Source organism: Harpegnathos saltator, unplaced genomic scaffold (genome assembly GCF_003227715.2).
Source record: "Harpegnathos saltator strain DR-91 unplaced genomic scaffold, Hsal_v8.6 scaffold789, whole genome shotgun sequence".
Taxonomy (NCBI): Eukaryota; Metazoa; Arthropoda; class Insecta; order Hymenoptera; family Formicidae; genus Harpegnathos; species Harpegnathos saltator.
Window position 1 is genome coordinate 740,726 of NW_020230636.1, and position 21,031 is coordinate 761,756.

The 21,031-nt window shown below is 40.7% G+C and overlaps 3 protein-coding genes across 5 annotated transcripts; 1 reads left to right on the plus strand and 2 right to left on the minus strand.

Moving 5' to 3' along the window:
* Window positions 1-1,422: 1,422 nt before the first annotated feature.
* LOC109503706 (trypsin 3A1-like) lies at window positions 1,423-5,540 on the minus strand. 2 transcript variants are annotated; one of them, XM_025306540.1, is made up of 7 exons: window positions 5,366-5,540; window positions 4,684-4,807; window positions 3,975-4,134; window positions 3,676-3,881; window positions 2,530-2,738; window positions 2,126-2,183; window positions 1,423-1,700 (listed from the first exon to the last, which is right to left on the minus strand). In XM_025306540.1, exons 1-7 carry the CDS (start codon window positions 5,447-5,449, stop codon window positions 1,567-1,569), a joined length of 975 nt encoding a protein of 324 aa, XP_025162325.1. In that variant the 5' UTR covers window positions 5,450-5,540; the 3' UTR covers window positions 1,423-1,566. The 2 variants fall into 2 exon arrangements, with proteins under 2 accessions (XP_025162325.1, XP_019696234.1); XM_019840675.2 differs by having other exon boundaries at window positions 4,684-4,852.
* A 2,985-nt stretch (window positions 5,541-8,525) lies between these two features.
* Window positions 8,526-11,463, plus strand: LOC105181699 (trypsin-1). Of its 2 annotated transcripts, none has more exons than XM_025306544.1 (7): window positions 8,526-8,986; window positions 9,497-9,668; window positions 10,045-10,207; window positions 10,309-10,517; window positions 10,755-10,957; window positions 11,055-11,109; window positions 11,272-11,463. In XM_025306544.1, exons 2-7 carry the CDS (start codon window positions 9,617-9,619, stop codon window positions 11,388-11,390), a joined length of 801 nt encoding a protein of 266 aa, XP_025162329.1. In that variant the 5' UTR covers window positions 8,526-8,986; window positions 9,497-9,616; the 3' UTR covers window positions 11,391-11,463. The 2 variants fall into 2 exon arrangements, with proteins under 2 accessions (XP_025162329.1, XP_011136956.1); XM_011138654.2 differs by lacking the exon at window positions 8,526-8,986 and adding an exon at window positions 9,128-9,329.
* A 636-nt stretch (window positions 11,464-12,099) lies between these two features.
* On the minus strand, window positions 12,100-20,033 carry LOC105181700 (Guanylyl cyclase at 89Da). The gene is made up of 13 exons (XM_019840700.2): window positions 19,634-20,033; window positions 16,487-16,686; window positions 15,427-15,620; window positions 15,112-15,245; window positions 14,666-14,902; window positions 14,312-14,514; window positions 14,124-14,231; window positions 13,644-13,812; window positions 13,430-13,573; window positions 13,014-13,167; window positions 12,732-12,841; window positions 12,377-12,466; window positions 12,100-12,291 (listed from the first exon to the last, which is right to left on the minus strand). Exons 1-13 carry the CDS (start codon window positions 19,673-19,675, stop codon window positions 12,169-12,171), a joined length of 1,908 nt encoding a protein of 635 aa, XP_019696259.1. The 5' UTR covers window positions 19,676-20,033; the 3' UTR covers window positions 12,100-12,168.
* Window positions 20,034-21,031: the final 998 nt, after the last annotated feature.

A 21,031-nucleotide genomic window follows, 5' to 3' on the forward strand; every position in this document is an offset into this window, starting at 1 on the left:
GAAGATAAATTATTATTTTTTTCAATTTAATAATACATATCAATGATTTTGGTAATGCGTCGTAACGTAAGAAATACGAGGAAAAAATGCCGAAGCGATAATTGAAGTAACATGCAGCGGAAGAGGAGATTCCCTTCGTGATCATCACAATGTTGTCTTGACGTATTGACGTCATCCAACGTACGGGAAATTCTACATTAAGAACTTCATAGGAAACATGATGAAACACAATCGGAGCCTATTGTGTATTAGTATTACAAATACCAAACTAAATGAAAAAAAGAAATTGCTGCTTTTGATTAGATTAACGTTATCCCGTAAAATATGCTTAATATATTCACGATTTATTCATTATTTACATACATATGTTTTTATTATCACTTATATACAAAAACATGATTATGCGGTTTGTTAACCGTTTGAACTTTGGGAGGGATTGTCAAAATGTATGATTAAAAATGTCACGCAAAATGATAGATTCGGATTTTAAAGCATTTCGAAAGCCACTATTTATAACTCGTAACATTATCATAACAATTTGCGACTATTCTTAAAGATCAGCTATTTCATAATAGCATCAAATTCCGAAATGAGAAAACGGTACAACAAGTATGGTAAAAGTGTGGTATAGATATCGAATCATTTTATGTAATATGTTAGCGATTATGAATATTCATGTGTTTGTACACGCTATGATATTATTGTTTGTAATAAAAATTATTGCAAATAAAATGTAATACAATTGGAAACTCGCTGAATATAACAATATAACAAAATATTTGGAGTCATTCTACCGTAGAACAAATCGTTCTAAGAAGATGTTACCGAATGTTTTCTTGGTATGAATGGTATGATAAAGTATCGACTGACGTAACAATGACGTAGTGGATGCGTTTAAAACTAGTAAACCATCGGTGTCAATGACACCAGTTGTACCCGGAATGTATTATGTACCTACGCATGAAGTCAGCGACAACTTTGCATCATCCACATCTTCGAAAGGACGCGACGTCATAAGGAGTCGTTGTCAAACATTAAATATAATTCATTCAATTGCATCCTCTCTCTTTTTTGATTGCTTCTTCCGCTCGCCAATGAGTTAATTAAGTCACGATAATCTTTGAATAATATTTACTTCGACGTTTCCGCGACACACAACATGTTAGGTGAAGTTAGAGTTAATTGTATTTCCGTTGGTATAAATTGGTTTTATTTAACAAAATATTCGTATATATTAATGCGCACATAAGTGTATTTATTATGTACATTGGACTAGATGTATACGACGTGATTTATACATACATATATATATATATATATATATATATCGATAACTGTAATAAATTAATGAAGCGAATTTACAATGAGTTATGTGTAATATGATTCAATAACGGAACAACTAGAAAGAATATTGGCATCGCGCTTTCATTTAACGTGAACTTTGAAAGATTTTAAAAGTATTCCTTTGAAAAGATCGACGCACTGCTAATTTAACACTCATAGTCATCCTAATTATATTATATGATTTATATTCGTACATAAAATAATCCTCGAGGAACCTTGATTTCATTGACGATGTGGTGGAGGACAAACGCATTCGCCGTCTAAGTGATTCTTAAGCCAATCCATGTAATTTGTTAATTTAGTATATATACCTGGAAAATTTGGCCTGGCACATCCGCGTCCCCAAGAAATGATCCCTGAATGAACATATACACACGTTACTAGTAATAATTAGAATATATATTAAGTTCCAAGTAAGGTTGATTGATAAATTTGCGATTATTATCTGTGACATGTAAATATCAGAGGCATATATGTTTCCGAAAATTATTTGAAATAAAAGAAGAAGGAAAAAAAGAAATTTAAAAAGAACTAGTCAATTAACGTTTTAACATACGGATATAAATAATCGAATTTTTCGCTCGAATTTCGTTTCTATATAGAAATTTTAATTTAGATATGCGCCGAACAGTATTTAATGCGCAGCATTTATATACGATTACCTGATATTGCTGATGTAATAACAGTTTTACAACAAATAATCAGCTTTTTCTGCCATCTATCGCATTCATTGATGATAAATTCTACGTAAAAATTTTATTTTGCATATACGTATAAATACCTATTAATTCCAGGTGTGCGTTACTTCCCTTAACGTGAAGTGGACCGCCGCTGTCACCCTACAGACAAACATGCAGTTGTAAGAAAAAAGGAAGGATGTACAATTACACGTGACGAAGAAAATAATAAACATTATATCTTTACGAAACCCAAGACGATAAAACCATATTGCTTCTCGCGCTCATCGATTTTTAGACGATGCACTGATAAGTAATTCATCTGCGCACTATTAAACGTTCATATTATATGATTCATGCGTGATGTTATGAATTACTGTTCCCAGTGGAATTCCGCAGTCGCGTGATTACATATGTACATTATATATTTTCCCTTACTCGGGCACTTGCATCTTTGCGTGCAAAGGTACTAGCTGTTCATACATATCATATTCCTGTGAAGACTTACGAAACAAGCATCCCCGCGCTCCCCTTCCAAGTAGCCGGCGCAAAACATATTTTCCGTGATGCGATTTTTTGCATATCCGGCCTGATCGCATTCCTCTTGCGACAAGATCGGTAGATTGACTTTTCGCAATTCGTCACTAACCGGTTTCGTCTCACCCGTTCTGCCCCATCCTACCACCGTGGCTATCGCTCCTGTGTAATCAATGGCTTCTGCAATCATTTTTTTTATCTATTTTTCATGGTTCTTTTTGGTGGATTATTTCCTAGCGATATCGCGCGGAATTCATTGGAGTCAATTGCGATGAACTTTTCTGTCCGCGAGTGTGGCAAGCGAAATTTTAATTTAGATATGCGCCGAACAGTATTTAATGCGCAGTATTTAATACGATTACCTGATATTGCTGATGTAATACAGTTTTACCAAATAATCAGCTTTTTCTGCTATCTATGAACTATGAACTCAAAAAGATTGAATTATCAAATTCTGTTGCTATCAATAGACATGCAATAATACGCATTCGTTTTTCTGTCGCAACGAAGACGAATTTGATTAGTTTACGATGTAAGAACTGCTTATTTTACAATACCTCTTTGCTGTGATAGGATAATCGAGGCGCGGATGTGTCTCGTGCGAAGACGATAACACAAGTATGCGATACATACGAAGATAAACACACGAAGAAGCAGGAAGCTTGTACGCGTGTCACGTTTGTAGAAGTACTTTCTTTTCGAATTTTAGTATCGTACAATCGTATCGAATTGAGATCGTACAGTCCACGTTATATGATCTACGTAGATTGCATCATATGTTCTACGGACGACATTCTGTGTCTCACACCGTAATCGTGTAAGATCGTGTAAATCACGTGAGTATTCACACGTTTCTTCACACATTTTCGAGCGATTTTCAGCTGCGACAATAACGCGCATTTTTCAATTATATGGAAAGCAAATGTGTATTTCTCAATCAATCTCAGAGAGACTAACTGATGCGTCTCATATGACATCCCGTGTAATATCCCGTGTAATTACCATGAGAATGATCAAAGCGAAGGTGTTAGACACCTGAAGGTGAAAGACGATTGAACGTTCGATCAATTCGGGCGAGATGATAAATCAACTTGCTGACATTGCGTGAATAACTTACTGTCTTCGGGCAGACATGCCGTTCGTACGACACCGTCCACCGGCACGGGATAATCCATCTCTATGATCGCGATGTCATTGTTGAAAGTGTAAGCGTGGAAGTTCTCGTGGATTTTCGCGGATTTAATGCGTCGTACTATGGCGTTGCTGCCTACAGAGGGACGCTCGTTGTCCGCTAAGACCAGCTTGATGGTTTTGATGTCGAATCTGGAAATCATGTCGACGACATGTAACGTCGTTGTGATGCGTAACGCGAGAATGAGATCCATAAGATCACAATCATTCGCGGTGAGTACATACCCTTCTAAGCAATGTGCCGCTGTGAGGACGTGCTTGCGTGATATTATGCTACCGGCGCAGTAAAACATTCCTTTCTTCGTCATACTGACTAACCAGGGATACTCGTAGACGCTCGTCACGTTGCCGCCGACGATCCTCGTTTTTCTGCCAACCCCGCAGACTGCAATGTATCGGCACAATCGCGTAAATTTGCAACGATCTAGATTCGCATCTAGACTAACGTGAGCGGCCGGGTTGATCGCTCAGAATTGCTCGCGCCTGATTAACTGACGGGAGCTTTTAGATTCGTTTGTGACTTTTAATCGCATCTGAATGCTTCATCTGTCGGACGTGGGATAAAATGAGACTCCGCGCCAAATCAGATTACTTGCACCACATTGCGTGTCAGATTGTAATGTTTTCGCTCGAAGTGGTGCGGATAAAAAATTCGATTGCTTAGTCATCACGTTGTTCTTCACGAGTGCGAATGGCTTCGTAACTTTATTACGCTTTCTATTTCACTACATACGATACTCATGCTCGACTGCAGTATAATATGCATACTCTTAAGTGTACGCATATATGGTAGTTATGATTTTTAAACTTTTAAAATATAATACTGGAACACTGGAACGTGTGTCTCACAACCATGAAAAATGTTTTAATTAATTACGTGATTAATTAAGTGCGTTCTCTGATCAGGTACAGTCTTTCAAACGCATTCGCTCACCACAATCGTCACAGACGTCCGGTCTTGAGGAGGACGCAGGTGCAGCAGCATCGAAGTCAACGTAAGACACCTCGTCTATCGCCGGATGATCGTCAACTTCGGCATTCGTGATATTGTAGTGCACCTGAGCATTGGAAGCAGGAATGTTTCTTATGTTACTTCGTGGTATCTGAAAAAACCGCTCGGTACACAAAGGGAAAATGAGAGAAGAATTCGAGTGATGTATGAAGCTAATTATTGTTAATGAATATATTTTCGGATTTTCTATGGACGCAATTTGTCATACAACGCATATGGAGCGGATGCGACGATGAATACGATAATTAATGGTTGTGTCCCATGTGCCAAGTGTGGATATTCAAATAAAGTTAACGATCTACTTCTATCGCATAGTGGATATAAACCAGAAGGGGAAACGAACAAATAAAAGAATAGTGATATATGTCATTAGTTCTCGATTTGAGAAAAACTGGTTGAAATAAAATATCCAAATACACCCAACTTTACACCGAAACTTATTTTACAACCCAGAATCTCGATCGACGTTTCACCATCACTATTATGATGGTCGACGACGCTCAGACAGAGATTCTGCAGTTTCTGCTCCGCTGCACCGTCATGTCGCCGTTGTTATTATTCTTTTTCACGAGCACGTGCGTATAATAATGATCATTCAACTCACCACGCGCGGCAGCGCATAGGCGCGACTGCTCAGACATAGGAAGAACAGGAGCATGCATCTCATCGTCGTCGCGTAGCCGTCCATGCCTCGTGCGTGCGGTTTCCGGTGATCCACGTTCGGCCAGTCCGGTGTATCCGTAGCCGCGAGATTCGGGCCGGTGCGCGCGCCTACGCCCGTGGCGTGAAAAGTCTAAAGGTACCCCGGCTCGTTTTGCCGTTTTATAGTAAATTATAACTAATGAAGGAGCCCAGCGTGTCTCGGTGGGGATCGTCAACCTTGAGTGGTGCGTTTGCATTGGCAGATGTTGCATGTGACAGCCTTTAAATCACCCGTTCGTTCGTTCGTTCGTTCGTTCGTTCGTTCGTTCGTTCGTTCGTTCGTTCGGTCGGTGTACGCGCCCGTTGTCTCACCTGCACACACACAGTCACACCGTCGGTACAGGCACAATGAGAGCTGTAGTCAACGCATACACACATACGTGTACGCACGTACGAGCGCCGACGATGTATGGCGCAATCGACCGCCGACCACCACGAGCGCGTTCCAATGTCAACCCGGTCCACACCTCCTCTCCCGCGGCGATCCTTCCTTTCAGGGATCCACTGAGACTGGATCAATGTCAATTTCGTCAGCGGACGAGCGCGAAAGTTACCGCGGCCGCTCTGGTTCATTGTCGTGATGCACGTCGACGATGGCGGCGCGACGACGGCGGCGGCGGCGGCAGTGGCGGCAGCGGCGGACGCGGTGGCGGTATTGTTATTGATGATGATGGAAATGATAATGATAATGATGATGATGATGATGATGATGATGATGATGATGATGATGATGATGATAATGGGACATTGTCGCCGATAGCTCGTTCGCACGAGCCGGCTAATTGCAGGGGATTTCACTCGGTACTCGTCACGCCTCACGCGCGAGGCGTCATCGCTCGAATTTCTCATTTCCACGGCGGCGAATTTCGCGGTACCGAATCGTACTTTCATCGAGCACGATCGAGTGCGTCCTACCCGAAGAAAGTGACTCGCGGCGGGAGCTTTTTGCGCGCGTGCGAGCGCAGATTGCGCGTCGCCGCATGCTCCGAAAAAATCCATCCGACGAGATGCAACGATCGACTGAAATTCATTGGACTTGCAGTTCGATCCTGTGCGCAAACCGCACGTAACAGCTTTTGCAGCCCTTCGTTTCCGCGACTTGTCGAAAACAACGATTATCCGAATACGTGCAGATTTCTGTTGGATTTGACATATCGCAAATTCTACTTTGTACATCAGCGATACGTTTGTTGGGGGATGACACAGTTCCGCGACATGAATAATGCCAAGGTGGAAGATTTTCTTTGAAAGACGGATGGACAAATCGTTAATTTCAATATATATCAAGCAATACATAGATGTTTTACTGGAATCTTCTCAGAAGTTGTTGACACTTGGTATAATAATATATCAGATGCGGTTTCCATCGTGCCGACACGTAGCGGCGAGGTGTAACTCAGCCATCAAATTCATCGAGCTAGAACGAACTCACGACACGGCGGGGGAAAAAATTTATACGATTTCCTTGGGCCGTTTGTTCACTACAGCCGTAAAGAAGCGATGAGTCGGCGAGTAATAAAGCCTTCGATTTATCAAGGTTTGCCGATGGCGTCATGGAAGGAAAACACGCTTGAAAAGGGCTCGCTCGCGCGAGAAAGGTGCGAGAAACGACCCGCCGCGCAATAAGGCCGTCAATTAAAAATGTCGCAATTTCCCCGGTATATAAATCCGAATTGGTTCCGCGCCATTTGGCAGTCGCGCACGCTCGTTCTTCAGGACGGAAGAAATCATCGTTTCACTTTTTCCAACGACGATTTATTAACTCACCGGTGATCTTGCTTTCACTGCAAATTATGTGGACCGCATGTAATCTTCATTTGGTGAGAAAATTGCGGCTCCAGGCGGACGACGGCGCAACGGCATTGTGTTTCTCTCTCGAGGCGCTCATCGCAAAAATCACGAACGAAGAAGCGTTCAACTTTAACTTCTCGATCGCTCTTCACTTGCGTTGCTGCGAATCCCGAGGAATTGGAATCGTGTCTCACTGATTTTTTTTCTTAAATTTTGTCAATTAGGCCAAATATATATAATATAATAATATGATGAGCCATAAATAGCGTCGTAGCAAAAACACCTGAACGAAACATATTACGGCGGCTGTTTCTTACAAAATTTTTGATAGGATGAGGCTAAATACAGACTAATATAATTGCATAATATGAATATAATATGAATATAATTGCATTACTTCATGTTGGGGTAGCGATGCTAGGGATGTTAGGACACGGAGAATGTTTCAGCCAGAGGCGCTAATTAGGTTCGCTGTGTGCTTCCGGTTCAAATATGTTTCTATTCCTCACTTTCTCTCTTTATTTTTTCCTCTGTCTCATCCTGTCGTCTCCTGACCAACCCGATACAATCATTAAACATTCTAGTTCTAGTGCTTCAAGAACTTTTCACACTTATTTTTCATCACCTTCAGATCTCTTTCCAACGCGTTACGCGTTGTTGCTCCTTGCATCAGCAGTGATAAGGAACTCACGGGGAAAGATTACATCGCCGAGATACAATCTGACCCTGAAGACAAACGCAAAATAAAGCAAGGCTGCTGATAAAACTAGACACACAATGAGACAATAAGGCGATGCGTCTCGCCCGCATGAGGGTCTCGTGACCTATATACCTTGACCTACTGTCGCAGGTTACAGCTGGTGTACAATCTTTTTGCCGCAATCTTATCTCGTTCGCTTAGAAATAATCGCAGCCGTGATAAGCCGGGTCAGAGAGAAAGAGAATGTGTAAAAATAGCGACGAAGGTGAAGACCAGGACCCTTCCGAGAAAGGTGTCGGCCACCGCGCGTCGTCACTTTTGTGTATTTCGTGAATGCGATTGCAACGCGTGACGCGCTTGCGCAACGTGTCGCCGGAAATTTGCGCTACACCTTTTGTGTTTTTAGGCGAGTCGAATGTGAAGTCGCCGTGGGAGTCATTAAACTCTCTTGGTACAGCGGTGCCTCAAAAGTCAGACGTATACCATAATAGCGTGTCGCTCAATATTCATGTGCTGGAGCACGCGTGTAAGCTCGTGTATATAAAGAATTCTAGTTCCTTCTCGTTCAATAGCGCTGGAGGAAAGGTAGCTTGGCGTTAAAACGTCCCTTGATTAAATCTCGACCAGAACGAATTGTCTGTTGAGTGTTTTCGCACTGATATCAATTTACTTTTTCGCTCGGGGGAACGATAGATATAATCACATAAATAAAGGGAATATCTCGTTTTTATTCCGCGTTTTCCCCGAGATCCCCAGTGAAGTGGTTTTAAAACGAGCAGATTGTGATAATTTACGAGGGTATATTTTAAGGAGACAGAGATACTCGCACAATATACATCACTTTTTCCCCACAGCGTCTCTGTCCGAGATTTACGCGAGTGACACTTCTAACAGGTTGCTTTTAACTAGGACGTTTGCTCTTGCCCTTTTTTTATAACGAGGAAAGAGAAATCATGGGAGACAGAGAGAGAGAGAGAGAGAGAGGGAGGAGGGATCGTACGAACAGGACGCACCATCTTTGGCGAACCGGTAGTAGGTTTATTGGATCTCTTGTATGCTTACGACGGCGGTTTATTCGCTGCAAAATTTGCATACCGCTAGCCTAAATTTTCACTCCTGCCACCCGTCTGTCCGCTATTCCGTATAAATAAAGACACCGTGACACCGAATCGACGGTTTGTGTGAAAGTGTATGCCGTCTTGGCAGGAAGTGCGGTGGATCAGTTCGAATTAATACTTGCCGCGGCGCTCAGCAAGACAGAAACGCGGCGGAGTGTTTTCGGAGTGCGATATCCTTGCGAAGCGTCATGTTGATTCGGTTGATATTGTTACTGATCTTCGTTGCGCTCGCGAGACCGCTCGCTGTTGACAATGAGGTACCGTCGATGCTTGTAACACATAAGTAATGTAAAAACGTTTTCTTGCGCATTTTTCCATTTCGGCAACGCGAGACACACTTGTGGTACAGTTTTACACGCGACAGCTTAGCATACGCAACCGTCGACCGTAAGTAAAGGAGGAATGTCTTGAATAACAATTGCAGCCGAGCTCAACGTCACGCGCGGAGGAGCAGATCTCGAGCAGCGCGAATAAAACTGTATCGGTCGACGATGATAAAGGACTATTGGACTGGTTGCTCGATGCTGTGGTGTCAAAGCCACCGATGATCACTGAACCGCCGCAACCGATAGATCAAGCAACGTGTCCAAAGTGCGGTAAGTCGGCCGTTATTATTTTCTTGTATTCATGTTACATCTTTAATACCAATTCTCGATTACCGATGGAGAAATGCAGGAATATGAGCGTTTCGAAATGTTTACCCCACGACATTTGTTATTTTCATTTTAACGAGACTCCTACATCACAGTTGCAAAATTACGATATATACATTACATTTCTCGAATATGAATTCTGAATGCTACTTAACGGGATTGAAGTGATCTTCAGGCTGACAATAGACGTCGAGAAATAAACCGCGATAGAAATATCGAAATCTGAACTTATCACTAGTGAACACCATAAAAGGATCATTTGTATTGGTGGAATATTGTTGGAGGTTAAAGTAGTAAGACATTAATCCATTATTTACAGCTTGCGGCTTGGTAAGTAAGCAGAATCGTATCGTCGGAGGAGTCGAGACCGAGGTCAATCAGTATTCTTGGATGGCCATGTTGACATATAACAAACAATTTTATTGCGGTGCTTCGATCATAAACTCGTTATATGCGATAACTGCTGCCCACTGCATCAACAGGTGATTGCTTCCTTGATGGTGATCTCAGATCGTCTCCGAAAGCGCGAAATAAGTCTGTACGAGTCACACGCGAACGATCGAATTCCTCTTCGTCTTCACAGATTCGATCCGAAACTGATGATGATCCGGATATTAGAACACGATAGGAATTCGACTACTGAGAGCGAAACGCAGGAGTTCAAAGTGGAGAAGGTGATCAGACACAGCGGTTACTCGACTGTGAATTACAACAACGACATTGCGCTCATTAAGCTCAAGAGGCCCATCAAGTTCGAGGGCAAGATGCGGCCAGTGTGTCTTGCGGAAGCAGGTTAATAACTATGATTTCATGAAGATTAATTAACACTTGTCAAGCTATAAATAAAAATGTGAATGAAATACATTATATCACATTCAATATTGTTGATTAAATTGGTCGAGCAGTCAAGTTCTATAAATTTTACAAATTTGTGTAATATAAAGTTAAATAAAACTCACATTGAAGTTAAGAAGAAGCGATGGCAATTCGAACTGATTTACGAATCACACATTGATTGTCTGCTTTCAGGGAAAACTTATACCGGTTCGCAAGCGATCGTGACTGGGTGGGGTGCTATCGTAGAAGCTGGGCCGGTGTCGCAGACCTTGCAGGAAGTTACCGTTCCAATCATTTCGAACGGCGAATGTCGTTCTATGAATTATCCGTCGCGCAGGATCACGGATAACATGCTGTGCGCCGGTTACAGCGAGGGCGGCAAGGACTCCTGTCAGGTTGGTGGAAGAAAAGTCACTCTGTAAGATTGTAAATTATTAGGATCGTAAATTCAGGCTGAGCGAGAGAATGGTGATGTGAACTTTCACGTTGCAGGGAGACAGCGGCGGTCCGTTGCACGTGGAGGAGAATAGCATCCACCGGCTGGTCGGTAAGTTCAGCTGTAAATTGCACGGATTATTTAATTTGCGCGACGCAGGCGGAGCTCGGGAAATTGCCGCATGTGAAAGAACGCTCGCGCACAAGGCGACAGCGCTTCGCTCGCGAACGCGAGCTGAGCGAATTTACGGAGAGAAATTCTTCAATTTTCCAGGAATCGTATCCTGGGGCGAAGGATGCGCCAAGCCCGGCTATCCCGGAGTTTATACCAGAGTGAATCGATACAACACGTGGATCGACCAGAACACGAAGGATGCTTGTTACTGTCAATAACAACAATTTTTGTACGCAGACTGACGTATTTATTTTATTTATGTGAATTACACGTGTAATAATAATATATCGCGAATTAACTTCAAGACATTTAATCGACGATGATTCGTGCGACGACGGAATTCGTGCCGCATCGCTCGATCGAAGATTATTTGTGAAATGTGGATTATTTATTTGTCGTTACTGTTTTTTTTTCTACAATAATCGTGCACGCGTGCACGTAACACGTAATACGTAACGTGTTTTATGCTTTCACCGTACACGAGAGAGTGTTATATGCAGACAATGGTACTTGAAACTTAAGGCACGCACTTTGCTCCCTTCCCGCCATCGAGAATCATGATATAGAATGCACGCACAAAAGAGAAAAGTCCTTGGACTTTCTCTATTCATTTCAATTGAATGACATGGAATTTCGGTCGGAAAACTCACATACATGTCGCCTACTCGTAACGCCATTCACATTACACGATGAATAGATGACAATGTAAAATATATTTTTTGTTATTGATAGATGGACTTTTGACGTAGATTTAAACACGATATGTATACATATAAATAAGCTTTTCCGTTTCAATAATAAGTCTTCTTTTCCTCATAAATAACTTTGTTTAACGCTCGGCCTGAAAATATTCGACGGTAGCTATTTATTTTATACTAGTCCAGTTCTGATAACTCGATTTTTCGATAAAATATACATTTTGGTTCTTATGAAAATTATGCTACGTGAAGTTTCTTTTTTTTTTGTTTTTTAATATTAGAGTTCTATATGTAAGTCTTATATATTAGTGACTAGAAGACCTTCGACTACCGCATCTTCGTCGTCCGACGAGTCGACCTTTTCTTTTGCTTCCTCATTTAGCACACATTGCAACCAGTATGTTTCCATGTCTCCTTTTCCCTTTACGCGATAAATCATATGCAATTTTATCATATATAATATAAAATATTGTCAATTATTGTGTAAAAATTCTTATAATACAAACCTTAACCCATACAACGCCACGTGATTCCGTACGAAAACGACCTTCGGGTAACAGAGCTTTGGTGCTGGAAGAAATGTGAACTTTCCCCGGCTGTGTTGTAAAATACGATAAAAGAGGTGATAAGAAAACTTTTTTGTACAGTTTGACGTATGTTAGTTATTAATTTTACCAAAACATTTACTTAAATTGAAATAAACGAGATTAGATATCACATAAATGTCGCATCTGTATTTTAATTATACGCAGCAGAAGATAAATATTGTGTCGATAAATTTTTCGACTTAAAAATTCATTTTAATTACACGCACACTTGATAACGCGTTACATAAAGAAAAAGAAAAAGAAACTCGGTTACCAGGCTAGTGGTCTGCATTCTGGAAGCAGTGTTAACGGTATCTCCGAAGAAACAGTATCTCGGTACTTTGATGCCGACCACGCCGGCGACCGCTGGTCCGGAGTGGATTCCTTTAGCAGCGTGGAAGGAACTCTGTTATCTCTCAATTGGGTTTACACCGTGTGTCGATAATCGCGACTCTTGGGGAAGATCAAGTTTTTCGCGCGCATCGAGCGAACGAATAGCGAATTCCCAAGAGTCGCGAGCAACAACTTCATTTGAAAGTTGACCGGCCACGGTTACCTATACGGATTCGTATGTCGAGTCCGGAGGGTAATTTGAGGGATCGGACGTGCTCAATAAGCTGCAGGGAAACATCGGCGATATTCTGCGCGTGATTTTCGTTTCTGTCCGGCGCTCCACTCGCTGCCATGTACACGCGACCCACAGTTTCCACCTATTACGAGAGATACGCCCCGTGAACCGTAAATGCAAAATGTATACATGCGTTTAATAAACATAACTATCTCACTGTATCGTACAATGTAATCGTATTTCATGGCGAATAACCGTTGCGCTATCTCGACAGCCACGAGCGCGGCGACGATACTTATCGTTTGTTTATTTGAACCAAGACACTTTTGTAGGGTCATCTATCCATGTTAAGTGAATCAAGAAATGAAGTTTCAATGGGTGATGCTGATAATTATTGGTCTTACTTTGTACACGTTGAACTGATCCATCAGCGTGTCGAAGCAGGAGTAAACCGCATTCATGGACGACACAATGTCCATCGCTCCTTCGATGGTCGAGTAATCGAAGTCGCATAATTCGCAAAAGAGAACCGTGATTGACTCGAACGACTGCAAACAACGGTGTTCCTTAGCAATTGCCAAGCACGGGCGAGATGGGTGAGAATTTTCCAAGTGCAACCTCGCAAGTGCTCAACGGACTGGCTCCAGCTCGCAATCGATCGGCCACCGTTTGCGGGATCATAGAGTACAAAAGCTCGTCGCTCTTGTTTTTCCAACGGTCCAGTAGTGCGTAACTGTTTTCCAATTCCGTCGATCTTTGCTCGGCCCTTTCGAACATCATTTCCAGCCTTCGGGCAAATGACACAAATTGCATGTACGAGAAATAGTACGTAAACTGAATTTGCGATTATCGCGACAGAGAAGAGCAGACTAACGAAAATATAAAAGACTCGCAAATTTTACCATAAACGTAAATATAAGCACGAATATCGTAAATAAAATTCACAGCAAATACGTAGCGAGGCCAAGCATGTGACGGGAAAATTTTTCCTCGTACACACACACAATGTATAAATTTTAGATTAAAATCTAAATCGAGTAAAATTTAAATTTTCGATGAAACGATCTATGCTAATCCGGGAACCTCAGCAAGCCGTACCTTCCGCAATGCTGCCATCCTGCTAGCACCAGTTCTCTGCTCATACCATGAGGATTCAGATCATTCAGGTACAAACCCATATTAAGGAGTTCGTCCAAACTATTGATCCTGTTGGATAAAAAAGATCATAAATATCACGAACCTGTTGCACCGTGGCAGGTACAATTAAAACAAACATCGGGACTTACAAAGGGCTACAGAGAAATATAATCGCCTTGATATCCTCGATGTACCTCATTTGACCTTTCAGCAGGATGCTTCGTGCGCCTTGACTACCACGTCTGTCTAAACCACTGCTCGTGCTCGGCGCGTCGCCCGAATTGATCGCGGTGTGGTGATCGTTCGCTCTGATGAGCTCTAATTCAAATATCACCGAATGCAAATACATTACCTAAAAGTGCAGAAATAAGCATCTTCATCGCGTACTCGTTTTCCATATTTATCGCTTTGCAAATGTGTATGTATTCTAAGTGTATCGCGAAATCATAAGTGAAAAAATGTGGTTCTCAAGATAAAGCCGTTTCGCGGGGGGGATTACTCACGTTCCCCCAAGTGAAGGAAATTCCTTTGGGTCTTCTCAATTTGAAGATTTCCGTGGCGTGCTTGTTTAAAATAGACGCGGTGCCACCCCAGGCTTGGAGTAACTTATCACCCGCCCCAAGAATTCGCATTTCCTTGTTCATCACTACGCCAAATGGGAAAAGGCGCAGGAAAAATGTGCAGGAAATTGGAGGCAGTTCGCGACCCAGCGGAGTTTTCATTCGGTTGTTTTTAGCGATCTGATCCAGTGATTTTCAATAATTGATTAGTGACAGATACAGATTGCAGTAGTCAAAGTTAAATGTTAAATTCATTATAAAGTAGTCGTATTCGCGATAACGGTGGGAAATTTGATGTGAAAATAAATCGTGGAGATTTTCCAGTTGTAAATTTTCTAATTGAGAGGAATTGAGAGGGATTTAAGTTGATAGGAAAAGTTTATACTTACATACTGACGGTTATCGAAATCAATTCGGAATTTAACCATCACGTTTCGGGATCCTGGAATATTATTCGAGGTCTCCAGCACTCTAATGTCCAGTTCTGTATTATACAGATCTTTTGCTATTTGAAATAATTGTCCTGCGAAAGAGCAGAATCGACGATATTTTACAAGCTGTAAGTTATTTAATATTCATTGTCGAGTGCACTGTCGGATCCATTGTCGGGTTCAATTTAGAGGTGCAATTTTCTTTTGATCAATGAAGTATTCCCAAAACTGTTTTCATAAATTATGCGACTTGCGTGAATAGGCGATTCTTACCCATGAGGTAATGCGTGAAGCCTTGCCGAGTACTTCTATAAACCAGAACGACTCCCTGCGGATCTACATGTGTTGTGTACATGGAAGGGCTCTTCATTTTTGGATATGTAAATCTCATTTGCATGTGAATGTTGTCAACGCTTTGCAGAAAGTCGCAAAAATAACGACCAGTCGCTTTTACGGTGCAATCATACCTAATCAGATAAACTGTTTGAAGCGTTTGAAGTGCAAGTTTCCTTATCTGTTGTTACGTAAACGCAATTGCTTCCATTACGCAAGGAAATGCGCGGTTAAACAATTGCAGTGTAATCAACGAATATTCTCCGTGAGATGTATATGTTCACAGACTCATGGCTCAGCATTTTTGCTTTTCAAAAATAACTAACGTTGAAGTTACATGTTGATTTTTTCGTCGCTTCAAACTCCCGTGCTCGTAAAGCGCGTGTAATTGAAAGCAGAGAGCTGACGCGTTCAGATTTCGAGAGAGAAATCTGAACTTTCGCTCAATCAGTTAACTCGACGGGATATAACGATTTTAGCGACATAAATGTATAATCGTAATCTTATTAAAACCGTGAGACTATATATTTTTAACTTAATAAAGCGTCATCAGATATGTTTATAAAATAATTATTCGGATTATGAAAGTTGGAAAGAAGTTTAATACAACCGAGGTAACTAAAAGGGATTCGTGTTTGATGAATGCGAGCGATATGTAGTACTATTTATAATTTGTCAGTGGCATGAGTAAAATAATAGTCTGCTCAGTAGGCGACCTGTCTCTGTCGGTGACACAATACACGATAGCATATCAATTCACACATTTGCTTGTGATCAATACAGCCGAGCATGTACTTTTAACAATTATGTTTCCGACGACAGATAATGATATTTCGAGAATCGCATAAAACTGAGATCGTTAAGGCGATGAATCTATCTAAAACAAAATTAATGAGACCCACGCAGGCAAGAACTATCGATCACCGAGAAAGTAATACAAATAATTCTTAACGGTGTAGACTGTGTTTTCGCTGCTTTCCATATAACACAGGCAACTTACCCCAAATTACTAAAAAACCTGACGAAGCACCTGCCGAAAAATTGCATAATGTTATCCATGGAATCGCCAGTGTACGCGGCGAGAGCTGCGGCCAAATTGGTCATCAGTTCATCCGAGTACGTCTGTCTGGTATTAAAAACCATGTGCTTGCAGTCAGCTTTTTCCAAAATATGACACCATATCTCGTCACCGAATTCTAACTGTAAAGAGACGTTTTTATATCGCTATATCAATATTCTCTCTACCGATTAGATATCTTGAGAAAGAGGATAAACTCAAATCTGTCATATTAATAGCGATATAGATGTATCAATTCGTATTATTTACGATATAAAAATATAAATTGAAACTTGTATTTCATCGAAACAAGCCGAATAGAACAAAACCTAACGCCGGATACGAGGGACATGTTGCATGTATAGAATATTACACATTAAAGGACAGCGTCCATGCAATATCTTGATTACGTGCCGGATAATAGGTTTCCTAGGGGTCTATTATAAATCGATACTAGCCATTCACCCCTATAGGTCCCTATAGGTCAATAAATGTTTCTTTTGTTCCTACAGAAGAGACCATGGAAATGAATACGTGTTCTTTAATGAGGAAAGCTCTTAGGACTCATATCGCAAATGAGCAGAAGTGTTCGGAAGACCAATTAGTTATACATATTACCTGTTTTAAAACTCCTTTATTTTTCGTAAAAGAAAACAGGTTTAGAGGTTTAACTGATAAGTTGTCCTGAATAAATTGATTTTTGTGAAAAAGATACTATTAGCATCGAGAGTAATGTTAAAGAGAAAAAGCAAGAAAGATACGTTAGCAGAACATGAAAAAAACAAATCAATAGTCGTCCTTACGTGATGGTCGATTGATGCTATTTTTAAAACCTCGTACAATTAAGGTATCGAGCTAAGAGGAAGTCTTTAAGTCCATACATATTCAAGCATCTCATTTATTACATATCTCATGAAGCGTTTCCTTCGGCGAGTACGTGACACACATCGTAAGTGCTTGGATTAATTTGGGATAGCCGAAGAATGTGTGTGTAATGAAACAAAGAAATATGCTGCTTTTTAGAACTTTTTAAATCGTTCTAGTAATACAAAGTTTATGAGCGCAATATATAATTTCGTGATCGACATATTCAATAACTTTTTCCATTCAGTAACTTCAAAAGGGAATAAAATAAAAAGGGAACATATAACGATTTCGTCTGTTCTTATACGTCTGTCATATTTATGGAGGTTATTTCCCGAATCGAAGCGTATTTTAAATTGAACGCACGTGCAAGGGGATGAATATCAAATTGATATTATATAAGTATGTTTCGTCTATTAAAACCTTACCGCGCGCGCGACTGTCGTGAAATTCAACATTTGTATCCTTCCCCAAATTACATACTCTATGAATAAAAGCAATATAACCCTCTATTTGAACAGCAATTGGTTGTGTTTGCTTTAGAAGTACTAATTAACGGTCTAATATCATATATAAAAGACCAATATAAAAATTAAGACAGCAAATTTTAATCATAATATATATAAATAAATAAATTATATATATATATATATATATATATAAATCGAGTTTCATTTCCACTACTTTAAGTAATTACTTAATTCACGATATCAATTAAAGCTTGATAATATGTGCACGTGTATAATCGCAGACTATATATATGCAATATACGCAATTATCAGTTCTGATAAGTGAACTCTGATAAATCGTGTCATGAAACTCAACATTATCGTGGGAAATTGGACACACTGTGAATCAACGAATTTAATTTAGTTCTGTTATTTTTATCAAAAGATAGTCCAAAATGTATACATCACAGATAGAGAGTACAGAATAAACCTATTCGCCGCGCTATTTTTACGCATCTAGTAACTGAATGTCCCTTTCGCTACGTATAGTTCATTAAAGAGGGTTCTAACGAACGTGCAATTAATCTGGATCTGCGAAATTCGTTAACCTGTCACGAGTTAGGTTTTATTTATAACCCCGTTTGCGGCCCGAATTAAGCACGAAACGTTTCTCCCATCGTGAATAAATCTTTTTTCTCAACATCAGATACCTTCTTTTTTAATGACTCAACTAGCGGAAAACGGGCTCTGAGATGAGATTTATTAAAATCTGCGCAGCCGAAAGATAAATGTGATCCCATGACGCAAAAACAAATTGATCGTATCTCAGTAGCGTCAACGCGTAGAATGACTGCGGATAGAAAGTCGCTCTAACTTTAAGAGAAGAAATTTAAGAAAGAAAAAGAAGAGAGAGAGAGAGAGAGAGAGAGAGAAGGAGACAGAAAGAGAATTAAGAGAACAGACCTCTCGGATATTTCTGAATGCAATTGTACAAGTTGTCGCGTACACTGTGTTTTCATCAGCACAGCATTCACAAACTTCCGTAAACTTCTAGGATCGGATATTTCTAGCAACAGCTGCATCGCTATTACCCCGCGAAACTTACGTAATTCATAATAACAGAATTAAATATCGGAAAGTGTGCTAACTTGGGACATTTGTAAACTTTTTCAAAATACATTGGATATTTTAATTTCTTATTACAGAGAACATTCGTGTATATAATGTCGCGTTGGAGGAAGACAATTTTCACTTTTTTGCCGCGTACCTGATATTTTTCATTATCTAAATTATCTTTATGTACACTGTATATATCTATGTATGTCTATGTACATGTATTGATATTCCATCTTACCAACCATTCACTTTCTCAGTAACTTTGAATAGTATTCGGTGTCAAAACGAAAATGATCGATTGACCTATGATGGCTCTTAATTTACAAAACTTTATAACAATGAAACGTCAATCGAGCTTCATCCGAGAATATCAAAATATAAAATTTTCATAGCTGTTATTTATCAACAAAATTTATCAAAAGCTAAAAATCATCTCGGTGGAACTTCGAGGATTTTAAGTACAAAGAAGAATTACTTACCGCGAAGCAAACGAAGGAGAAACAAAATCGCAATTAAAAAGAAAAATGAAAAAATAAACACCACAGTTATTTTCCGTGCACACATCCGTGCATTCCGTGCAAGGGAGACACGACACGCATGTCCCAAGTTAGCCGAATATACAACTTTACCTCTATTCTCAATTCGCTAGCACTTTACCGACCTGCACGAAATATTGCACACTTTCCAGCAGCATCCCGTACATCTTGATTAATGCGTTTTGTTTCACTTATCTAACGGTCCGTTAATTAAATCGCGGAAGCGCTCGGTCGGCGGTCTTAAGAAAAGATTCCCCTGGCAATCTTCCAGCACGAGCGGAAACGGAAAACCCTTCGCATCAACCCGTCTTACGAAGTTCGCCCAAGCGCTATCGCGACGCTCGGAAGACAAGTATTCCTCGTCATCGGGGTAGGCTCCTGGTACCCGGTGTCATTCGAACGTTAGGCCTCCCCCGGCGCACAGCGAAGAGAGGGAAGTCAAGCTGAATGGCGCGGAAGATCGAGTTTCGACTGTGGCCGGTGGGTTACTCAACCCACCGTCAAAGTAAGGATAGGTTGGTGAGATCTACGCGATGCGTGCGCAGACCTCACCACTGTTCCAGAGGCGGTCGTACCTGAATGCTCCTAACGATAAACGCTCGCGACGAAATTTGCGTAATTTAACCAAGGAAATTGACATGAAAGGGGGAATGAAGACAGGGAGAGAGTCAAGAGCTGTCGATGATTCGGTCCGACAGAAAGAAAACGTACTGCGAATCAGATATGTAGGTTTATGTACCAAAGTTAAAAGTGTAACAACAATAAAGTTTAGACAATTGTTTTGTTTACGATTCACGGGAACTTCCCCCGTGGCAAATATCATGAATAATATTTGCGTATAGATACGTGCAATTTGGGTGGTCGTTAGCCCGTCTTGTGCTTATTTGTTGGTACACCCAAGAGCTTTTAGTATTCCCTTTATTATTCTTCTAGTGTTTGCTGTTAATTCGAGGTACAATTTATTTCTTAACGAGATTTTAATCTTAAACTTAGTTTTGTAAGGATAGACTATGCAATCGAGTCGACTTCCTTAGCCAATGAATGAATCCAATAAAGAATTATTATAGAACCTTATATTATTTCTGATGATCTCGATACTCATCGGTTTCAGCCGTTTTATTTAACATACATGGCAATTTGTTTTTAAAGTTCTCCAGATCCTTCCTCTCTTTCTCTTGCTGATAAAGATACATCATAGCATCTTGCAGACGGAACAGAGCCACAGAGAGACCCGCTGTTGCAATTCTCGACAAGCGAATGTCATCGATCGCTTGATGGCAGCCTAAGATTGCTCCTTGTCATCCTCAGGGTCGCATTTAATTGAATTTCGGTGGTGTAACAGCAGATTCCACAGCGATTATCAGCTCGACCGCACATAGTTTGGTAGGCGTACGCGTGTCGCGTGACTGGACTCCTTACCGCGTGCCGGCAGAAAGAATGACACGCGGCGGACTCGTTTGTCGTCCACATTGATATCCGTATGTACGTACACACCGCACACACTTATTGCTGCCCCAGCGAGT